This window comes from Anabrus simplex, chromosome 10 (assembly GCF_040414725.1).
Source record: "Anabrus simplex isolate iqAnaSimp1 chromosome 10, ASM4041472v1, whole genome shotgun sequence".
NCBI lineage: Eukaryota > Metazoa > Arthropoda > Insecta > Orthoptera > Tettigoniidae > Anabrus > Anabrus simplex.
This window is the reverse complement of record NC_090274.1, coordinates 74,337,882-74,358,881: the sequence shown is the minus strand read 5'-3', so window position 1 is coordinate 74,358,881 and position 21,000 is coordinate 74,337,882. Positions and strand designations below refer to the sequence as shown.

General features: G+C 38.4%; 1 protein-coding gene across 1 annotated transcript in view; it reads left to right on the top strand.

The window, feature by feature from the left end:
• Positions 1–21,000, top strand: part of LOC136881830 (zinc finger protein 436-like) — an 88,353-nt gene that overhangs the window by 34,132 nt on the left and 33,221 nt on the right. The window contains exon 3 of the mRNA XM_068229339.1: positions 6,197–6,277. Coding sequence (XP_068085440.1) covers positions 6,197–6,277 — 81 coding nt within the window. The remainder of the gene's footprint in view (positions 1–6,196; positions 6,278–21,000) is intronic.

The window sequence follows — 21,000 nt, the reverse complement described above, 5'->3', positions numbered from 1 at the left end:
TCTTACATCATACGCTATTGTTTTCGACCGGCTGCCCTTCCTGACGTCAAAGAACTTGGATAAAGAATGTTTTACAACAAGTTGCTCTTTCTAACACGAGAATCGGGGATTTACAGCTAGATGCACTTCTTAGATTTTAAATCGTTGTATCGTGAACTATTGTTTTACAGCCGGATGCCCTTCCTGACGCAAAACTAAGATTTTAAATCGCTAGAATTTGTTTTAAGACTAGTTGCCCTTCCTGACGCAAAACTGGCAGTATCTAACCTCTTACATCATACACTATTGTTTTCGACCTGTTGCCCTTCCTGACGTCAAAGAACTTGGATTAAGAATCTCTTTTACAATTAGATGCTTTTTTTAACACGAGAATCGGGGTTTTACAGCTAGATGCACTTCTTAGATTTTAAATCGCTGTATCGTGAACTAATGTCTTACAGCCGGATGTCCTTCCTGACGCAAAACTAAGATTGTAAATCGCAAGAATTTGTTTTAAGACTAGTTGCCCTTCCTGACGCAAAACTGCCAGTATCTAGCCTCTTACATCATACACTATTGTTTTCGACCGGTTGCCCTTCCTGACGTCAAAGAACTCGGATTAAGAATCAGTTTTTCAACTCCTAACACGAGAATCGGGGATCTGATGCGAAACTGGCAGTATCTAGCCTCTTACATCATACAGTATTGTTTTCGTCCGGTTGCCCTTCCTGACGTCAAAGAACTTGGATTAAGAATCTCTTTTACAACTAGATGCTTTTTCTAACACGAGAATCGGGGTTTTGCAGCTAGATGCTCTTCTTAGATTTTAAATCACTGCATCACGAACTACTGTTTTACAGCCGGATGCCCTTCCTGACGCAAAACTAAGATTTTAAATCGCAAGAATTTTTTTAAGACTAGTTGCCCTTCCTGACGCAAAACTGCCAGTATCTAGCCTCTTACATCATACACTATTGTTTTCGACCGGTTGCCCTTCCTGACGTCAAAGAACTTGGATTAAGAATCTCTTTTACAACTTCTAACACGAGAATCGGGGTTTTACAGCTAGATGCACTTCTTAGATTTTGAATCGCTGTATCGTGAACTATTGTTTTACAGCCGGATGCCCTTCCTGACGCAAAACTAAGATTTTAAATCGCAATAATTTTTTTAAGACTAGTTGCCCTTCCTGACGCAAAACTGCCAGTATCTAGCCTCTTACATCATACACTATTGTTTTCGACCGGTTGCCCTTCCTGACGTCAAAGAACTCGGATTAAGAATCTGTTTTTCAACTTCTAACACGAGAATCGGGGATTTACAGCTAGATGCTCTTCCTAGATTTTAAATCGCTGTATCACGAACTGCCATCTTGCGCAAGCATCCCAAGGGAGTCTCATAAGAAACTATGTATAGCGATCATCTCGCATAAGCACCTTTAAGGAGTCATGTATAGCCACCATCTTGTGCAATTAGCGTCGAGAGATGGCTGCTGTAGAATTTTTCTTTTTAAATTATCCGCCACCATTTTTCAACTAAAGAGTGTAGCACTGAGGTTTGCGATGTAAGATGGCGGATGACAGCTGACAAATAGCGCGTGAGTTTGTTTACTAAACAAGAGCACGTGGAATTTGCCGCCACCACATTTCAAAGGTATCTAGCTAAAGAGTACAGCACTGAGGTTTGTGATGCAAGATGGCGGATGACAGCTGTCAAAAAGCACGTGGAATTTGTCACCGGCACAAAGAGGGCAGCACGGTGCTCTCTGGCGGTTGACAGCTGTCAGAAAAGCACATGGGTTTGTAAAGCGTGTAGAATTTACCACCACCCCTTAGAGGGCAGCACGGCGCTCTCTGGATTAAAGATGGCGGATGATAGCTGACAAAAAAAGCGCATAGGTTTGTTTCCAAACAGGAGCATAAAGAATTTTTCAAATTGCCGCCACTACATTTCAAAGGTATCTAGCTAAAGAGTGCAGCACTGAGGCTTGCGGCGCAAGATGGCGGATGACAGCTGTGACGTACCACATTTCAAAGGTAAGTAGCTAAAGAGGGCAGCACGGTGCTCTCTGGATTAAAGATGGTGGTTGACAGCTGCACGTGGCTTTGTTTCCAAACAAGAGCACGTGGAATTTGCCGCCACTACATTTCAAGCTAAAGAGTGCAGCACTGAGTTTTGCGATGCAAGATGGCGGATGACAGCTGTGACGTACCACATTTCAAAGGTAAGTAGCTAAAGAGGGCAGCACGGTGCTCTCTGGATTAAAGATGGCGGATGACAGCTGCACGTGGCTTTGTTTCCAAACAAGAGCACGTGGAATTTGCCGCCACTACATTTCAAGCTAAAGAGTGCAGCACTGAGGTTTGCGATGCAAGATGGCGGATGACAGCTGTGACGTACCACATTTCAAAGGTAAGTAGCTAAAGAGGGCAGCACGGTGCTCTCTGGATTAAAGATGGCGGATGACAGCTGCACGTGGATTTGTTTATCTCACGCTAGTGAGGGTAAGTTGTAGCACTAAGGTTTAGGCCCGCCAAGATGGCAGCACTGCCGATGACAGGTGACGAATTTTACATCTACTACGATAAAGAGTGCAGCACAGTGCTCTGTAGTTTAAAGATGGCTGATGACAGCTGTCAAAAAGCACGTGGCTTTGTTTACCACGCGCTAGTTAGGTTAAGTTGGTACTGCTGAGGTTTAGGCCCGTTAAGATGGCAGTACTGAGGTTAGCGATGCGTTGTTGTCTGTCAAAAAACACGTGGCTTTGTTTATCTCGCGCTAGTTAGGTTAAGTTGGCACTACTGAGGTTTAGACCCGTCAAGATGGCAGCAGTGAGGTTAGCGATGCGTTGTTGTCGATGACAGCTGTCAAAAGCACGTGGCTTTGTTTACAAATTCAAATCTCGCGCCAAAATTCAAATCTCCCGCCAAAATTAAAATCTTCCGCCAAAATTCAAATTTCCCGCCAGAATTCAAATTTCCCGCGGGAGGAGGCGGCCGAATCCCTGTATTATACTACTGAGATGCCCTTGAGTTAAATACATTACAAACTTCTCTAACTTATCTCAAAACACATTAATTGTTAAGCCCCAAAAACGCCAGCCGACGAAAAATAAATTATCTTGCGCACTTTGATAGGTTAAAAAGTACAGTCAACAACTCGAAAGGTTTTTTTTAAATATGCGATGTTAAATTTCGAGTTCATTTCCAGTGGAGATCGACCAGAAAAGGTAGTTACAGAACACTTGGAGATCCACAATTTTTGGTTAGAATTTTAAATACGACGAAATCCAACTCCAGAAGTTACAGGGTAGAATATAAAAATCTTGTAGTGAAACATACTTTTGTCCATGCGAAGAAAGCTACTCCATAGCGTCAGTAGAAATGTCGTTACTTACATATTTCTGGTACAGTATGAAAAACAGGCGTCCACTCCAGGCAAATAAAAAATATTAAAATTTAAAAATAAAGCACACCTGGGCCTTAGCCCATATCCATTGAATATCACGGAGGCATTTTATGATGGTTAAAGGCCCTTACGCAGACGTTCGGCACAAGGCTTCCAGAGATCATGGCGGTCGACAATGAACTGAAAACGCGTTCCAACGCGGCTAGCAGTAGAAGCGGGCCGTCCAGCGAACGAGTCTAAAATCGGACTCGCTCTCGGGCAGGCCTGAGGCGGACCAATAGATAATGGGGAAATGGTGACGTACAACAAATTAAAACATTTGAAATACTCCGCGGACGGACGGAAAGCAGATACAGTAAGCGACATTAGTCGCAGAGTACACCAAATAAAAGAGAGTAGGATATTTTTTATAAGATATATGCTTTTCAATGGCGAATTGCCAAGGTCTAAAATGTTCAAGGGGAAGGCTTAAATCGTGTGCCGACGGGCACAAGCACTAAAACACATTAGGGAGCACTGTGTGTTGAAATTTCAGCCAATCGCAAAGAAGTATAAAAGGTAAACAAAATGTGAAGTTTAAACATTTCCATCTGATGCTGTCTGAGAAGCACCATAACACTTTAGGGAGCACAGTGTGTTGGAAATTCAATGTTATGAAGAAGTCTAGGATCAAATACATATTTTTAGTTGTAGTTCATGAAGCACAGTGCCGATCCACACATATGTCTTGCTACTCTTCAAGAACTTGCCCCATACTACATTTACATATTTGATCTATGACTACTTCATGATTTTGGAATTATCAACTTGCAGTGCTGATCCCTAAAATTATATAGTGCCTCACGTACTAGTCTCTTCTGTAAAATCTGGACTGCCATCAATAGATGTTGTCCAGTGACAAAGATTTTGAACATGTGGTGGTGTAAAAATTTCCTGAGGTATCAGTAACAGTAGGGATATACTGGGGATATTGATGCCTGATGAGGTCTTGGATCACCTCTTGGAAACAGCTAACCAGAACATTGAGACCTGAATCATTATGTTTCTTGCTGATGGAAGACTTTCCTCCTGTTCCTCCTTCCTTTTTTATGGTTTCAGCTTTTTTTTTTTCCTGGTAGCCTGCACCAATTGCTGCTTTAATTTCGTAGAGATGGCACAAAAGCTGTAGTTTTGTTCATAGGTTTGGTGATTTAAAAAATAAAACTAAAACAATTTTAAAACACTGTCACCCTAATCACTACAATTTTAAATTGCTTGATAAATAGGAGCACCAAATGGTTAGGGAAAGAAAATTTAAAACTGTTTAATAGTCCCCACTTTATATACTTTAATTTTAATAGGTTGCCTCTGGTTGGTTTTCTTGGTTAAGTTTTATTTTCAGTGAGCGCTCTATTTTCTTTGTTTGCTAATGTAAAGGAAAATATAATCAAACAGGAATTGCAAAAGCAATGTCAGTAACACTTAGTTAAAACAAAATGTATCCTTGGATTAGTTACACTGATTAGTGCAGCCGTATGCTGAACATAGGACTGGAATTCTTGAGACAACAATCTGACCTTTTTCTTCTCAATACATATGGAGTCCTGTCACAATGTACAATATATCTATATTGAGCAAGTGGCCATGCGGTTAGGGTCATAGAGCTGTGAGTTTGTATTCGGGAAAAAAGTGGGTCGAACCCACCGTTGACAGCCCTGAAGATGGTTTTCCATGGTTTCCTGTTTACACGCCAGGCAGTTGCTTGGTCTGTACCTTAATTAGGGCCACGGTCACTTCCTTTTCACTCCTAGCCCTTACCTATCCCATCGTCCCCAAAAGGCCTACCTGTGTCAGTGCAATATAAAGCAAGTTGCAATATCCCTGTCAGCTGAACATATGTACTCGTGCCTTCACAAGGAGCACTGATGCCAGGCATGCAGGCCCTCTGTGATATTGTAGGTAACCTATAGGTTATGGTTCATGTTGTTTAGGGCTTATGACTTCCATATAAGGTGGCCTGCCCCAATCCATCTCTAGTGAGATACTGTGTGCTCAATGCCTGTTGTATTCTGGATTGGCCCAGAACAAGTTTGTCACTTATATTTTGGGCCTCAGTCTCATCCTTGGATCTTACGCTATGAAAGTGACTGAGATATGAGCAGTATGGGTAACACCATTCTTAACACAGCCAGATCCTATAGGAAAAGGCGTGAAATAGCTGGTCTGAACATGAGAGACTGGTATGTAACAGCACTGTCTGGCTGGAGGAGGAAAACAATGGGAAACCACCTTACACTTCATTTCCTTAGCTTGCCTCCTCAGTGACACCTAGTTCTCTATGGCAGCTGATGGTAGAGTTGTTGAAGATCCTCCCTGCCTTCAGGCGGAGCACTTCATATACAAGAGGAAATATAGAAGATACATTTTCTGCTGAGTTTTATTTGCTGGTACAGGATGTGAAAGTTAACAGTGATAAATTGTGAAGTTCTTAATATTTCAGAATTGGTTTGTTTATAATGAGCAGATTATTTGTAAGTATGTCTGTACATTTTCATGATCATTCGGTGTAATTTTGGAAGGTTTTATATATGTTCTACTCTTCCAAAATAACTGAGCATTCAAACAGGATATTCCTCCACTCCTGAAGGTCTCTTAGTTGTCATGCTTTTATGGATACACAACATGGAGATTTTCTGACAAATGATAATAATGATTTGAAACTGAAACTTTCTCATTTACTACGAAATGATGAACTGTTAAGCCCACTCGTATATAAATACATTTCCAGATGTGCCTGTAAAATTTGTCTAATATATTAACTTTTCTACAGGACAATTACAAAATTATATCAGAAGAGATGCTTTTGAAAGAAGAACCAAAATCAGAGTTGGCAGTGCAAAGAGAAACACAGGTAAACACATTTGAAGTAATCTAATATTTTGATGACATTTTTCTGATAGTGGAAATTGTAACAAACTGCTGAATAGACTTAATTGAGCAACTCCTTATTTTAAAGAAGACATTCTGAAGATCCTTTGAAAGATGTATAGTCAGATTCCAATATTTTGGAATGATTTTCATATTTTCTTCATGTACTTCCATATTTTATGCTAGGTAACATATAGCAGCTATTAATATTCAAAGTCCCTCCACTGCATGGCATCAGGTGGCTGGTTTCTTCACTGTTACTGCTATCTTATCCTGACCAGATTCAGGCTATGAGCATGGCTATCTTTCTTTTGTCATGTGCCAAAGAGCTCCAACCCATTTCTTCAAAATGTTGATCCGAGTTGTCCGTCTTCTTCTAAGTCCTCTTTTGCCTAAATTTTTTCCTCAAAATATTACTTGTAACAGACTGTCCTTTTTAGGAGTCCTCGTAATGTGATACATGTATTTCAGCCTCTTGAGTTAAATTGTCTTGATAAGCTGAGGTCGACAGCTCATTGTCTGGAGTACCCCACACTCGGCAGCCCTGAAGATGGTTTTTATCATTTCCCATTTTCATATCATTGATATGCTGGGGCTGTATCTTAATTAGGCTGCTTCCTTTCTACTCCTAGCCCTCTCCTATCCTTTTGTAGGCATAAGACCCATCTCCTTTGGTGCAACATGAAAATAACCCACAGGAATTATACAATTTGCCATTATATATCCACATCTTGAACATTTGTATTCTCTTTTCTGTGGGCAATAAAATATATGGGGTTCTACAGTATTTAGTAGGATGGAGAGGACACAGCACTTTGTTATTCTCTTTTTGAGCTTTATTCTAAGATCTTTTCAGGATAGGAGTTGCCACATGTTAATGAAGATGGACTCTGCTTTCTCTATCCAGCATTTGATTTCAGCAAAATTGTCCTATGTTACTCTTTAGATATACCATACCTGAGCGAGTTGGCCATGCGGTTAGGAGCGCGCAGCTGTGAGCTCGCATCCGGGAGATAGTGGGTTTGAGCCACAGTCGGCAGCCCTGAGGATGGTTTTCCGTGGTTTCCCATTTTCACACCAGGAAAATGCTGGGGCTCTACCTTAATTAAGGCCATGGCTGCTTTCTTCCCATTCCTAGGCCTTTCCTATCCCATCATCGCCATATGACCTATCTGTGTCGGTGCAATGTTAAGGAAATAGCAAAGCAGCAGCAGATATACCACATATTTTACCCTTTCTACCTGTATATTGTACATCAGAAAGATTTCCGATGGTGTAGGTTTCTTTTGTACATTGCTTTGTTGTGTAAAGTCACAGTCTTTGTGTACAGCTTTTCCAAATTGTGGAGAACACGCATTTAAGTGCAGGACAGGAAGTGCGCTGTAGTAGAAGGTTACAAGGACTAGGTTCAAGCATACATATTGAACCCGACAGGGGCATGATCCAAGGACCTTAGGTTGATATTGATCTTCGTAATTACGCACGCAATGCTATCTAAGGAAAACAATGCTGAAATTGATTAATATTCATATCATTAATAGAGGTAATACCGAAACTAATTAATATTCATACCATTAAGATAGATAAATTGAGTCTTTGAAAGTTATTTTACGAGATGTCTTTTTTGCGACCCACTGCACCATATTATCCTTTGTGTAGCGGGGGCCCGCAGCGGAACGCAAGCCCATATGGACCCGGGAGGGGTTATGAATGGGGATTCTCCATGACATCACTCGAGAGAAGACATCCCTCCTCAAGACTCAGAGAATGAGGGGAAACCAACTTTTTCGAAACGAACTATAGGAGCCATCTTGAATTCGGACTAGCCAACTTAATTATCTACGATCTAGAAATTAATGAAACTCGAATTATGGAGTCGTCTCCCGATTTAAAAGGGATAAATGTCACTGGGACATTTATTTAGAGTGTCTATTGTCCCCTTTCTTGATAACTTTCAGAAGAGGAAAGAATATTGTGTTTTTTCTGCGTGGAAAAGTACCGGGGCCATCTGTTTATTCTCATGACACGTCCTTGACGGAGGGAGTTCACCCCGCGTGGTAGGGGAAGCCGGACAGATTTTAATTAATTAAAGGAGATCCACCGAAGGATAATTGAATGGATATGTCTCAATTGCATCAACTAAATATTGGTCACCGATTAGTCGTACTATCACACCTCAAGTATGCCGTGAATAGGCAATACGCAAATTCGTGAAGGGGTATCGCGCCCTTGTAAAAACCACTGCAGTAAGGGACGAGCGTCACTCGGGACTCGCGGCTCATCGACGGCGAAGCTATGCTTGGTTAAGCCCTCGTTAGTTCTTTGTTCAAGTGAAGTTAACTCCCATTTCAAGTGAAATAATCGAATTCGCATAAACAGTGTATAGTTTTGGTCTCCGTGACACCAGTGTTAACTTTTTATAAAAGCGTGATGTGTAAAGTAATATTATTATCATTACTATAGCACGATAGTATTATGTAGCGGCAGACTGAATAGTGGCTGAGAGATAGACGGGATTCGGTACTGAACCGCGGACTACGTAGTCGTATCCGCGATCGTGACCGGACGTTCACACTGAACGTTGTTAACCAGAGTGTGGAATTAAACAGTGACGTGTGTGTGTACAGGATTAACTGCCAGCGGCTCCACCAGCAAGGAACCATGGACTCTCAACTTCAAGGTGGTATGGAAATGCAAGTAATCACCGCGGTGCCCATGGACCAAGAGTAAGCCCAGGATGGACCTCCTGAGCTGACGAAGGTGTCGTCATGTGATAGAGATGAGTATTAATTTTTTATATCTGGCATGCCTAGTGGGGATGGGAAATGTTTATCGTAAGCTGACGCTATAAAATGTTAAAGATGTAGTCCAGTTGAAATAAAGCGCCGAAATGGGCGCGTAGCTGTTAATTCTTAGTTTAGGAAGCCGACGACAGGTCTGAGTCATTGATTGTAAATAATTTAGGGAATATAATACGAATACATTAGTTTTGCATGTGGTAGAGATTTATTCAATTATTGTTTCTTGGGAGATTTTGTTTGTTTATTTGCGTCAGAAGACCGGTAGTAATGAGTTTAGGGGAGTGCAGTTAGAGTAGTTATTAATTGGAGTAATTATTATTTTGATAAGTGCATGGCAAGTGAAAATGGTAAGTACTATATGGTGTGGAGGCACGGAACTACGAAGCGCCGGAAGAACTGACAACCAACCCCCCCCCCCCCCCCCGCTGAAATACTTAGATAGGGAGCGTTATGATTTAAATTGAATATGTGATTAAACTTACCAGGATGTGATCATAATGCGAGTGTCAAATATCAATCCGTGTGAATATTAATTAATTAATTAATTAATGTATTGCCGTGTGACGATAAAGTAACCAAGTGCTGACCATCGATTAAATAGCAGTCAATAATCAGATGTTAATTGCCGTGCGAGGACGTAATTATATTGTAATTGCTGAATAGATTCCGCACGATGACCATGTTTGATCAATACAGCGGGTAAGTCATGTACAATGGCAGTAATAATAATAATAATAATAATAATAATAATAATAATAATAATAATCGGGCAAATATTAGCATTGTAATCCCGGAGTCGCATTGTGAAAATGACGTGATACTGTTGGGGAAAAAAATGTGTTGAATTCAAGGTGATTTGCGAGAGTTTTTTTTGAGACCTCAGTTTATTGTAGACGTACTTCTGAGTGAAGCGGTCTTGTTTCCTTATGAAAGGAAATGTTACGCCTGTTAACGGTGGGGCTGTTGACCGCATGTGGAAAGGGGAGCATATTGTCTGATCCTGCCACCAGTCGTGTTTTTGTGTGTGTGTCCCAGCTGTGTAAAAGGCAAGGGCTTTTAAAGTAAAGAGAAAGAGGCCTGTTTGACGGCTAAATATGTGATTTATTCAACACGCCAGAGTAGTGTATTTATTAACAAGTGGCCCGGCCGAGAATGCTAATGTTTGCTAGTGAATAATTGTTAATTGTTTGAGTATAATATAGATAGGCATTACAGGACCCTGTCTTCATCGCAAGGGGTTGTCAGTTCGATGCTCAACGTAGACATCAAAGGTTTACAGCATCGGAAGGAAGATTAAAGTGCCTCTTGTATTTGGCTGCATATCATGTATGATTTTTATGTGTTCTTGTGTCATGTGTGGTTGTAAATAAGGTCAGTGGTGGTTCTGTCCATCAACCTGGCAATGTCTATACTAGCGAGGTTTGGCTCGAACCCAGGTGTTGTTTCATATGAGTGCATTGTTCTTTTACATCATTTCATGGGGAAATCTAGGTCTTCATTAGAGTAGTGATTGCTCAGACACGTTGTCGGTGCATGTTAGTTTTATGTGTTAGTGATAATATAGCCTCAGTGTTATGGTAAAATTTTCCATTCGCTTCATGTCACGATACATCACTTCGCGATAAACGTACTCATTTCTATCAAGCATAATGGACAGACATCCACATAATAATTCACAACAATTATGAATATTAATGTAGTTCATTAGTGTATCTTAATGCGCCATTTCCCATCATCATTAAGGTTGAATAAACCGGTTTGTGAGTTAAATTTTTAATTCGAATGTGTTCTCATTTTAGTTAAGTATGACCCGCTTCTCCTTCCCTGTATGCCTTTAAGATTACTTTAGTTCAGCGCCTATTTTTTAAATTTTCTTGACCCATGTGCGACCCTGTAGATTCAATGCCGGTGCCTTTTAGGGCGGGGGCGGGTGCAATAGAAGAGTATGAGTGAGGATATTGTAAAACGCATTCCTGATGAAACATACAGTCTCATTGTAAATTACAGTATTCCTGTTAAGAAGCCTTTCACAAATCCTTCCAATAATTACACACCTAACTGCACATTACACGTAACTCAGTATGTTAATCACTTGACAGAAGCCTATGGATCATTCACCTCACTATATCTAGGCATACGTAATCACTTAGAGAATGCCTCTCCTACTGTTTCATCGTATTCTGCATCCATGCCTATTTCACTTCCGCTGGCAGTGTCTATTGTTTTATTAACACTTTCTCTTGCGGTTTCAGTATTGCTTCCATCACTGTCACTATTTCCGTCCATTTCACTTCCCACCTTTATGTTTACCATTGTCCAATAAACCTTCAGTTGAAATTGCTGATCTTCAAATTTATTTACGTGCTCACAAATTTTACTTCCAGTCCTTATTTGTAATAGAAGCAATTTGTTCACCATAAATTATAGAAATGCTTCCATTCTGGACATCACATTTTGTTTTCAGCATGTCCTCTTGGAAACAAATTGCAGTCTCTGTTAACCAGGACACAATTTCTCACTTGTTATTGTTTGATAGTCATCAGTCCAAAGACTGGTTTGATGCAGCCCTTTATGTGCTCCTATCCTGAGGTATATTTTCAGCTCTAGATAATTACTACATCCTACATCTGCTCTGATCTGCTTGTCATATTCTAATCTTGGTCTACCCCTACTGTTCTTACTAACTACACTTCCCTCAGAAGCCATCTGAACAAGTCCTGGGTGTCTAGATATATCCTATCATTCTCTCTCTTCTTGGCAAATTTAGCCAAATTGACCTCTCACCAATTTAATTCCGTATCTCCTCATTCGTCATTCGTTCTACCTAGCTCACCTTCAGCATTAATCTTTAACACTATATTTCAGGAGCTTCTACAATCTTTTTTTCCTGAGCTAGTTTTCGTCCTTGATTTTCTTCCATACATCACCATGCTCCAGACTAATGTGTTCAAAAACATCTAAGTAATCCATTTATCACTCTTTGAATGGTGCAAATTTGTTTTCTGAAGAAAGTCCTTCCTTGCTTGTGCTAGCCTGCAGTCTGCATTTTATGTCCTCATTATTTCTGCTCTCATTAGTTTATTTCCTACCCAAGTAACAATATTCATCTATCACTTTTAGAAGTTCATTTCCTAATCTAATTCTTTCTGCATCAGCTGACTTCGCTCTATTGCACTCCATTACTTTCCTTTTGGATTTATTTATTTTGATCTTGTACTCCTTCCTCAAGACTCTGTCTGTATCATTTACCAATTTCTCCAGATCTTCTGCAGACTGAGATAAAGTAACGATATCATGAGCAAATTCCAGAGATTTGATTTCCTCTCCTTTGATTGTGATGCCCTTTCCAAATTCCTCTTTGATTTTCTATACTGCCTCTTTCTTCTATATGAATGTTGGAAAGGAGGGGGAACCTCCAGTCCTGCCTCACTCCCTTATGGAATATTGCTGCTTTCTCAAAATCTTTGATTCGATCACAGCAGACTGATTTTTGTGCAGATTGTAAGTTATTCTTCTTTCTCAGTATCTGATAATGAATGCCATTTGTTGTTCTACGGACACTATGTATGTGTGCTTGTCCTTCTTAATTCAATCCTCTAAGATCAGATGTACAGTCAGGATTGCTTCATATGTTCGTACATTTCTTCTGTATTTTACAATGCTTGGTAAAGCTAAAGGTTCCATCTATTCAATACATTATCATAATGGTCTGTTTAGAACATCACATATTTATTTAACTTATTGTAAAATACATCTTTGGGATCGGTTTCGGCAATCCACCATGCCATCATCAGCCATTGGAAGTTTAATAGCAAGGAACATTCAAAAAAGTAAAAGTATGCTATAAAATCAGTATAGAATGTATGTTTGGCATACTTTTAACACCAAGTCCTATTCTACATGAAAAACATTAAAAATAGCTAGATAACATTGACCCATTGTACTATACAAATAACATGTCTTTTAGAAAAAATACAATATTATTTGGTGTGTCTAAAATTGTTTTATATATAATTGAAAGAGTCTATGATTTGATATAGCTTATGTACAAGAAAATTTATATGAAATTGATAAGTGAATCTACAAACCATTTACCATTTTAACCACAGTTTTTTAAACAGCAAGTCCTATTCTACATGAAAGACATTAAAAATGGCTAGATAACATTGACCCATTGTATTATACAAGTCTTTTTTTAAGTATTATTTGGTGCGTCTAAAATTGTTTTTTTAGGTGGTTGAAAAAGTCTATATATTTGGTGTGGTTGATGTACAGGAAGTTCATATAAATTTGATAGATAATTCTACAAAACATCTGCCATTATTAAAGCACAGTTTTTTGGTTCCTCATGATGTGCGACTTATACTGTTTGATAATATCTACAGGTTCTTCTTTCTTAAAAATTATTGACAAAACAGTCTATGTTTGACTAATGTAAGGAGTAGCAGATTTCTGATATGTTTAGCCTTATTTTAGTATTTGAACCTTGCTTGGTAATATTTTTTAAAGATAAATAACTGTATGGCTGAGGCCGAAACTATGGTTGAGATCTTGAATATTATTTTATATGCTAGGTGGAAGTGGGCAGTAATTAGTATTAATCTCGAACCAGCACGGACCTAAAAAGGAAATTGTAAATCAAGTATGAGTTATTGAGAATAAAACGCGGTACTATAGGAAAGAGTTGAAGATATGAAACTCACCTCAGGTTTTTCATTTTACTGATTAATTTTTAGGAATTTTTAAACTGTTAATCAATGAAATAAGCATGTCAAATAAAATTTTAATTTTTCTGAAATATCATTTAGATTGTAATTGGGATTGTAATATTGATCTAGGGTAATGTAACATTGCTCCGTTAGGTCTAGGAGTGGGCCTTTATTTATTGTTTCGATGATGTCCAAGTCCTTGTTGATACCGTAAGAATTATGTTTGTATTTCTGTATGTGCTGGCCTATTGCCGAAAATTTTCCATATTTTATGGCATTGACATGTTCATTGTATCTGATATTAAATGATCTCCCAGTCTGTCCAAGGTAAACACTGGTACAGTCATTGCAATGAAACCTATATACATCTGATCTATCAAATGGGTTTTGTACATTAACAGATTTGGAGTTGTAGAAAATATCTAAATGTCTGTTGTTAGTTTTGAAGGCAATATTGACATTTCTTTTTTTTTAAATATTGGTTAATCGGAAGATGTCAGAGCTAAAGGTGAATGTAGCATATGTCTTTGTTTTGGGTGTTTCTTTTTGTAATTTAGTCTTGGGTTGGTGTTTAAATTTATAAATTATGCATTCTATAAAACATTTGTTGTAGCCATTGTAAGATGCGATCTTGCGTATAGTGTTAAGTTCTTTTTTATGTTCTATATTGGACATGGGTACATTAAATGCTCTCTGTATTAAATTATTGTATGTAGCTCTTTTATGACTAGGAGGATGTTCAGAGTCATATTTGATGGTCGTGGCTGTGTGTGTCGGTTTTCTATAGATTTTGTATTCAAAAGAGGATGGGCGCCTGGTAATGGTTAGATCTAAAAAATTGAGGGTTTTATTACTTTCGGATTCTATTGTAAATTTAGTATCATTGTCGATGTTGTTGAGATGTATTAAGGTGGAAGGGGCATCGGTAGTGCGTTGATCCATTATTATAAATGTATCATCTACAAACCTGGCCCATAAAGCTATATTATTGAATGTCTTATTATTTATAATTTTAGTGTGTTCCAGAAAATCTATATAAATGTCAGCTAAAATACCTGATGCCGGTGAACCCATGGCCAGTCCGTCCTGTTTATAGATTACTTTGTTGAAAATGAAATAATTATTATTAGTTAGGAACTTCAAGATTAGTATGAAATCATCTATTTCAAGTTGACTAAGTTGGCTGTGAGCGCGCAAATTTTTTAGAACGATTGGTATAACTTTTTCCGGTTTGATGTTGGCGTACATATTGGTGATATTGAATGAATGCATGGTATGATGTGCCTGTAATTTGAAATTTTCTAGTTGTTTAATTAGTTCTGGAGTGTTTTTTATTGATTTGTTGGCTTGAAATGTATAATGCTTACTTAGAAAGAAGAACACCGTTTTTGTGTATTTTAGGTTGTGCTTTTACTGTTGGTAGACTGGGGTTCATATTGATTAATTTGTTCTTTTCACTGCCAGTAAAGAGGCATGTTGTATTTTTAAGAATTTGTTTAAGTTGTCTTTGAATAGATTGCATTGGATCTTTATCTACGATTTTGAAGGTTTTATCTGTAAAAAAGTTTTGTGTTTTTGTAATGTAATCTGTTTGGTCTAAAACAACAGTGGCGTTGCCTTTATCTGCTTTGGTGATGATAACATTTGAATTTTTGATTTTATTTTTAAATTGACAGATCTTTTTTCTGTCTTCAAGCTGTGTTGTATTAAAATCTATAGTTGGTGTGCTGAAGATATTTTAAAATTGTTTTTTAGCTTCATACCTAACTTCGTTTTGAATGTCTGTAGGCATTTTACTGATAGATGCTTCTGTTTTGATAATTAGTTGTTTAGCCTCGTTGGCGGTGTTGTAATTAGGCCAATTATGTTTAGGTCCTTTGGAGAGCATTATTATTTCTTCTTGGTTGAAGTTAATGTTTGATAGGTTCACAAATGGCTGTTGAAATTGGGCTTGATTTTGAGGTAGACTTTGAGTTTGTGTATTATTTGAGGATGTGTTTCTAGATGGCGCTTTGTTTGAGCTGGCTTCATTGAGAAGAATCTGGAACTTTCTATCCAACGTATTTTGTTTATGGGAAAGTATTATATTTAATGTGTTTTGAAAAATATTCCACTGTGCAGCTGGTAGTAATTTAGTGACTTCGAAATGAGTTTCATATAATCAGTTATTTAAAAAGGATTTTTTCTTGTGTAGAAATTTCAGTTCATTTTGAAGCCAAAGTTTATTGGTTTTTTTCCTGTACTTTTCTTTGATGTGTTGAAACATACTTTCTGTTCTTTAGAAATTTTGGAGTTAATTTATTTTCAATACACTTTTTAATAAAGTTAATATCCTTGCTCAGCATCCCTTTTTTAATACGTAAGCTCTTATAAAGATAGGCTTTTCTTTTTGCCTGGTAGGCAGACTTGTATTAAAAACTTCATTTTTTGTCCATGTTGACTCAAGATTTTACAATGCTTGGTAAAGCTAAAGGTTCCACCTATTCAATACATTATCATAATGGTCTGTTCAGAACATCACATATTTATTTAACTTATTGTAACATACATATTTGCGACCGGTTTCGGCAATCCACCATGCCATCATCAGCCAGTGGAAGTTTAAAAGCATGGAACATTCAAAAAAGTAAAAATATGCTATAAAATCGGTATATAATGTATGTTTGGCATACTTTTAACAGCAAGTCCTATTCTACATGAAAAACATTAAAAATATCTAGAAAACATCGACCCATTGTACTATACAAATAACATGTCTTTTTGAAAAAATACAGTATTATTTGGTGCGTTTAAAATTGTTTTATATATAATTGAAAGAGTCTATGATTTGATATTTTATAATTTTAACGAACACAACAAGTCTTTTGAGACGAGTGTAATGAGATATACTAACGCATATTTCTACAAGTTCTTTACATGAAGAAGGTGTTATCAGCTAAAATTACGTTTTCACTTTGACAACATTTGAATAACAACTGTCTTAAAAGACGGACAAATTATCGCCAAAGATTCAAATGCAATCGTAAATATGACGTGATGATTTGAGTATTAGCACATAAACAGATCAACAGAAACAGTGTATAAAGTGATTGCTATAATTTTTTAATATTTTATTCAGCACACAGTATAAATAAGCGCTTGAAAATAATTTTATACGTCGAAAGCATGTCAAAACTTTTAAATCTTTTATTGTTAAAATACTATGTATGTATTTATGTATCATAACATCAATTTTAATTATCATGTCCTTTCTCAATTTTGTGATTAATGTATTTTATGGCTGATGATGACATTTAAGCATTAAAACCGGTACCATTATTAAATAAATATTGTCAGTAATATCTTATACAACTCGTAATTTGTATTGAAGAGGTTGAACCTTAGAAAACTTATCTCTGTGATACGCACCTACCAACCTTACGTGTTCGCTCTGTGTACGAAAGGAGTGTTCCCAGCTTTGACTAGCAGCGTAACCGCAAAGTAAACACAGGCAGTGCCTGCGCCCCCATATTCCTTAAGTCGTGTTTGCCCTGTTTTAAGGTGTGGAGTGTAGCCTCGTGGTGATCATGACAACATAATGGCACAATGACGCCATTTGGACCCCGTTTTGCAGGGTAGAATATTCGGCTACATGGAAGCAGGCCAGACACAGACCGAAGTTTCCGTATCCTTGAATGTGCCACAAAGTTTCATTTCCAGGCTTTGGAGACAATTTCGAGACACAGGAGATGTTAGTTGTAGGCCAGTACCACGTCAACCAAGGGTAACCACCCGACAGGAGGACCAATATTTCGCCCTAATCGCCTGAATAAATTGCAAAGCATCTGCAAGTCAATTGTCGGTGGTGCTTTCAGCTGTCTCAGGGGTTGCCGTTTCCAAGCAAACTGTGTACCAGAGTCTCAGAACAGCACAGCCGTTTGCCCGACGTCCAGCAGTGTGCGTCCCGCTCACTCCAGCACAGAGATGAGCCCGTTTACTGTGGAGCCATCAACATCGAAACTGGACTATGAATGAATGGAGGCATGTGCGCTTCACAGATGAATCCTGCTTCAGTTTGCATAGCTATTCCCGTTGCACATTAATCTGGAGAGCACCGGGTAGCCGATACAACCACGTTAGACTCTTCAGAGGTGCAGTTTGTCCAGACTTCCTCTTAATGGACAATAATGCCCGACCGCACAGCACTGCTCTGGTGGATGAAATTGTGGCTCGGGAAGACATTCATCGCGTGCACTTGCCAGCGAGGTCTGTGGATCTGAATCCTATAGAACATGCCTGGGATGCATTGGGGAGGCGAATTGCATCCAGTCAGCTTCTACCAAGGACCGTCCAACACCTTCAGATTGCCCTTTCAGAGGAATGGGATCGACTTCCACAAGAGTTCTTCGACCATCTGATAGAGAGCTTGCCACGTCGCTGCGAAGCATGTGTGGCCGTTAGGGGTAACCATGCACCCTATTTACAGCATATTTTTGTTTGGAAGACATTGCCAAGTTTTGTTAGTTGTTGGCAAAGTTGTACCTTAGCTATCAGAACCTTATTGAAACTGTTTTTTGTGTGACATAATGTGTGTGATTCAGCTTCCGTTTGTTCAGTAATCCATCTGACATTCCTATCAAGCGATATGGTCTCATTTAGTGATTGTGCTTAACATTTGGACACTAGTATAGAAGTTTCACTGAACTTCAAGGAGTAATCTACATGCGGCACAAGACTTATCACTTCTAGTAACTAAAATTACAATTGTTTATAGGTTGGTACGGAACAGTTCCGTATATCGGCGTTTGGTCCAAATTGGCGGTGTAAGGAACGGTTCCATAAGTCGGCGCCAATGAGTTAATGCCAAGGTTGCTTCCTTCCTACTCCCAGCCCATTCCTATCCCATCATTGCCATAAGACCTATCTGTGTCGGAGCACCATGAAGCAAGTTGTAAATAGAAACTTTTTGGGTTGGAACTTTAATAGTAGCAAATATTCAATTACAATTCATACAAAAGATATTAAAGTTATACCATGATTTACTGTCCTACAGAGTAGTCACCAGCATTGTGATCTATTGCAGCACCTGTTATGTTGATAGTTCGAATGTAGCAGTTTACTGCGTGAAAAATCTCTGTAACAGTTTTGGAGCAAAGGCCCCGAAGTGGTTCCTTCATCTTGTGAATCAAGTCAAAGTCACAACGGCTTAAATCTGCGGATTATAGTATATGGTACAGCAATTCCCAGCCCCATCAACCGAACAAATCAGCCACGTTTGCACTGCATGCGGCCGTGCGTTGTCGTGGAAAATGATGGGAAATACACATTGACGGTATGCCGTGGAGGAACATTGTGCATTAGGATAAAACCATCACTGTTATACATGAATATAACAATAACTTTCACATGCCTGGGGTTCTCGCGAACTCTCAATCTTTGTGGTTTCCCGTAATGATGCCATTATTTCGATCAGTATTTCAGCTGTGGCTCATACAATTTAGCTCATGTCTCATCCAGCGTAACGATATTGCATAAGAAAGCCTCTTATTTGTACTTACAGTATTCCGAATGGTTATGAGCATAATCGTATCATAATCATTTCTGCATTTCCGTTGAATCACGCTGAACCAATTTTGATGAATTTTTCTCATGCTCAGAGTGCCTTCTAATATGAAGCACAGTCGTATTCGCTGACCCGGTGTCTTGTGCCAGCTCGAATATAATATGACATCGACCAGTGTCCATTAACACGGCAAGAACATGCACTTCTCCTTCACTGACACTAGGATGACCTGGCTGACACACACCTGCCACTTATTGACGTCCCTCGTTAAAGGCTTTTACCAAACGTGCCACTGCCCTGTAAAGCTATGCATTTTCGCTGCAAGCTACTTGAAGACCTTGAGGACACTTTCGTGCTGTACGACCTCTGGCACAGTCAAAGTTGATCCAATTCCATTGTTCCTATTTCAAAAACATTGTGACAACACTGACTTAGATAGCCAGCTAACCCTAGGCTGCGTTCATTATGCCACTTTGCATGTGTGTGTTGTGAGAAGGTATGCTCTGAGGTAAGGTAATGCACCGATCCTCGGGGAATTATATTTTTCTGTACCATATTGGGCGATCAATCCAATGCTCCGGCCATTTCCCCTTCTATGCCTATCATGTCTTCGGATCGAATGAACAGACCAATGCAATAAAATATGTGATGCTAAAAAGTCGGCAGCTATCCAAGTTACCATACGTCGTATAGTGTTTAACTTATTGTGTCAAAATCATTTTCAACCGACGCAGTAATACCATCTCTTTGACTCATTGCACTCATCAAAAGATTTTCTAAGTTGCTGCGCGACACCTCTCAGGGATTTTACTGCGCATCATTTAAGAAAAATATTTTTTTATGTAGGGTTCAACCGGGAACCCATTTTTTCATACGCAAGATTCACCCATAATATTATTCATCTGTCAATGTCAATTCTCAATTACTCTCTAAAAATCAGTCTTTCGATAGCTCGTTAACCATGCAAGTTCAACATAAACTTATCTACTAAAATCAAATTAGTTAACTACAATAATATCCTTTTTTTTATAAATTTTTATATATATTCATGATCATGAATTAATAAAAGAAAAGAAAACATGACTTTCCATAACAAATATTCATCATGTTTTTCTTTAAAGGATTCGATCATTCTTCCATCAGAATAAATATCTTAATCGCCTCATGAAAAACAAAGAAAAGTTTGCCTACTTTCATAAATTATAGCTGTTAAATGAATTAAGTAAGTTAATCGAATCAAATAATTGAATAAATGAAAACAGTTAAATGCATTGAATAAATTAGATAAATCAAACAAAACAAATTTGCTCTCAGTTCTGAATATTCTTATTTTCAGTTCCGATACCTATTTCATCTTCATGCATCTTGTAAGAAAAATTATTTATAACATCGGCAATGTCAGCAAAGTCCCAAAGCCATAGCTCTATTCGGTTATATTAATTATCTTTCATAAAAAAAATATCAATCATTTTTATCATGTCATTAATATGTAAATGTAATCATCTAGTATTCTAATATCTCCGGTAGGTACTATATAATAACAAGTTATTAATGTTATACCATCAATCGATGTATCTGACGTGCCTCAAATTCGCATCCGGGTCCGAATAATATTTCATACCATCCCTAGGAATACAGCTGGTGACGCATATCA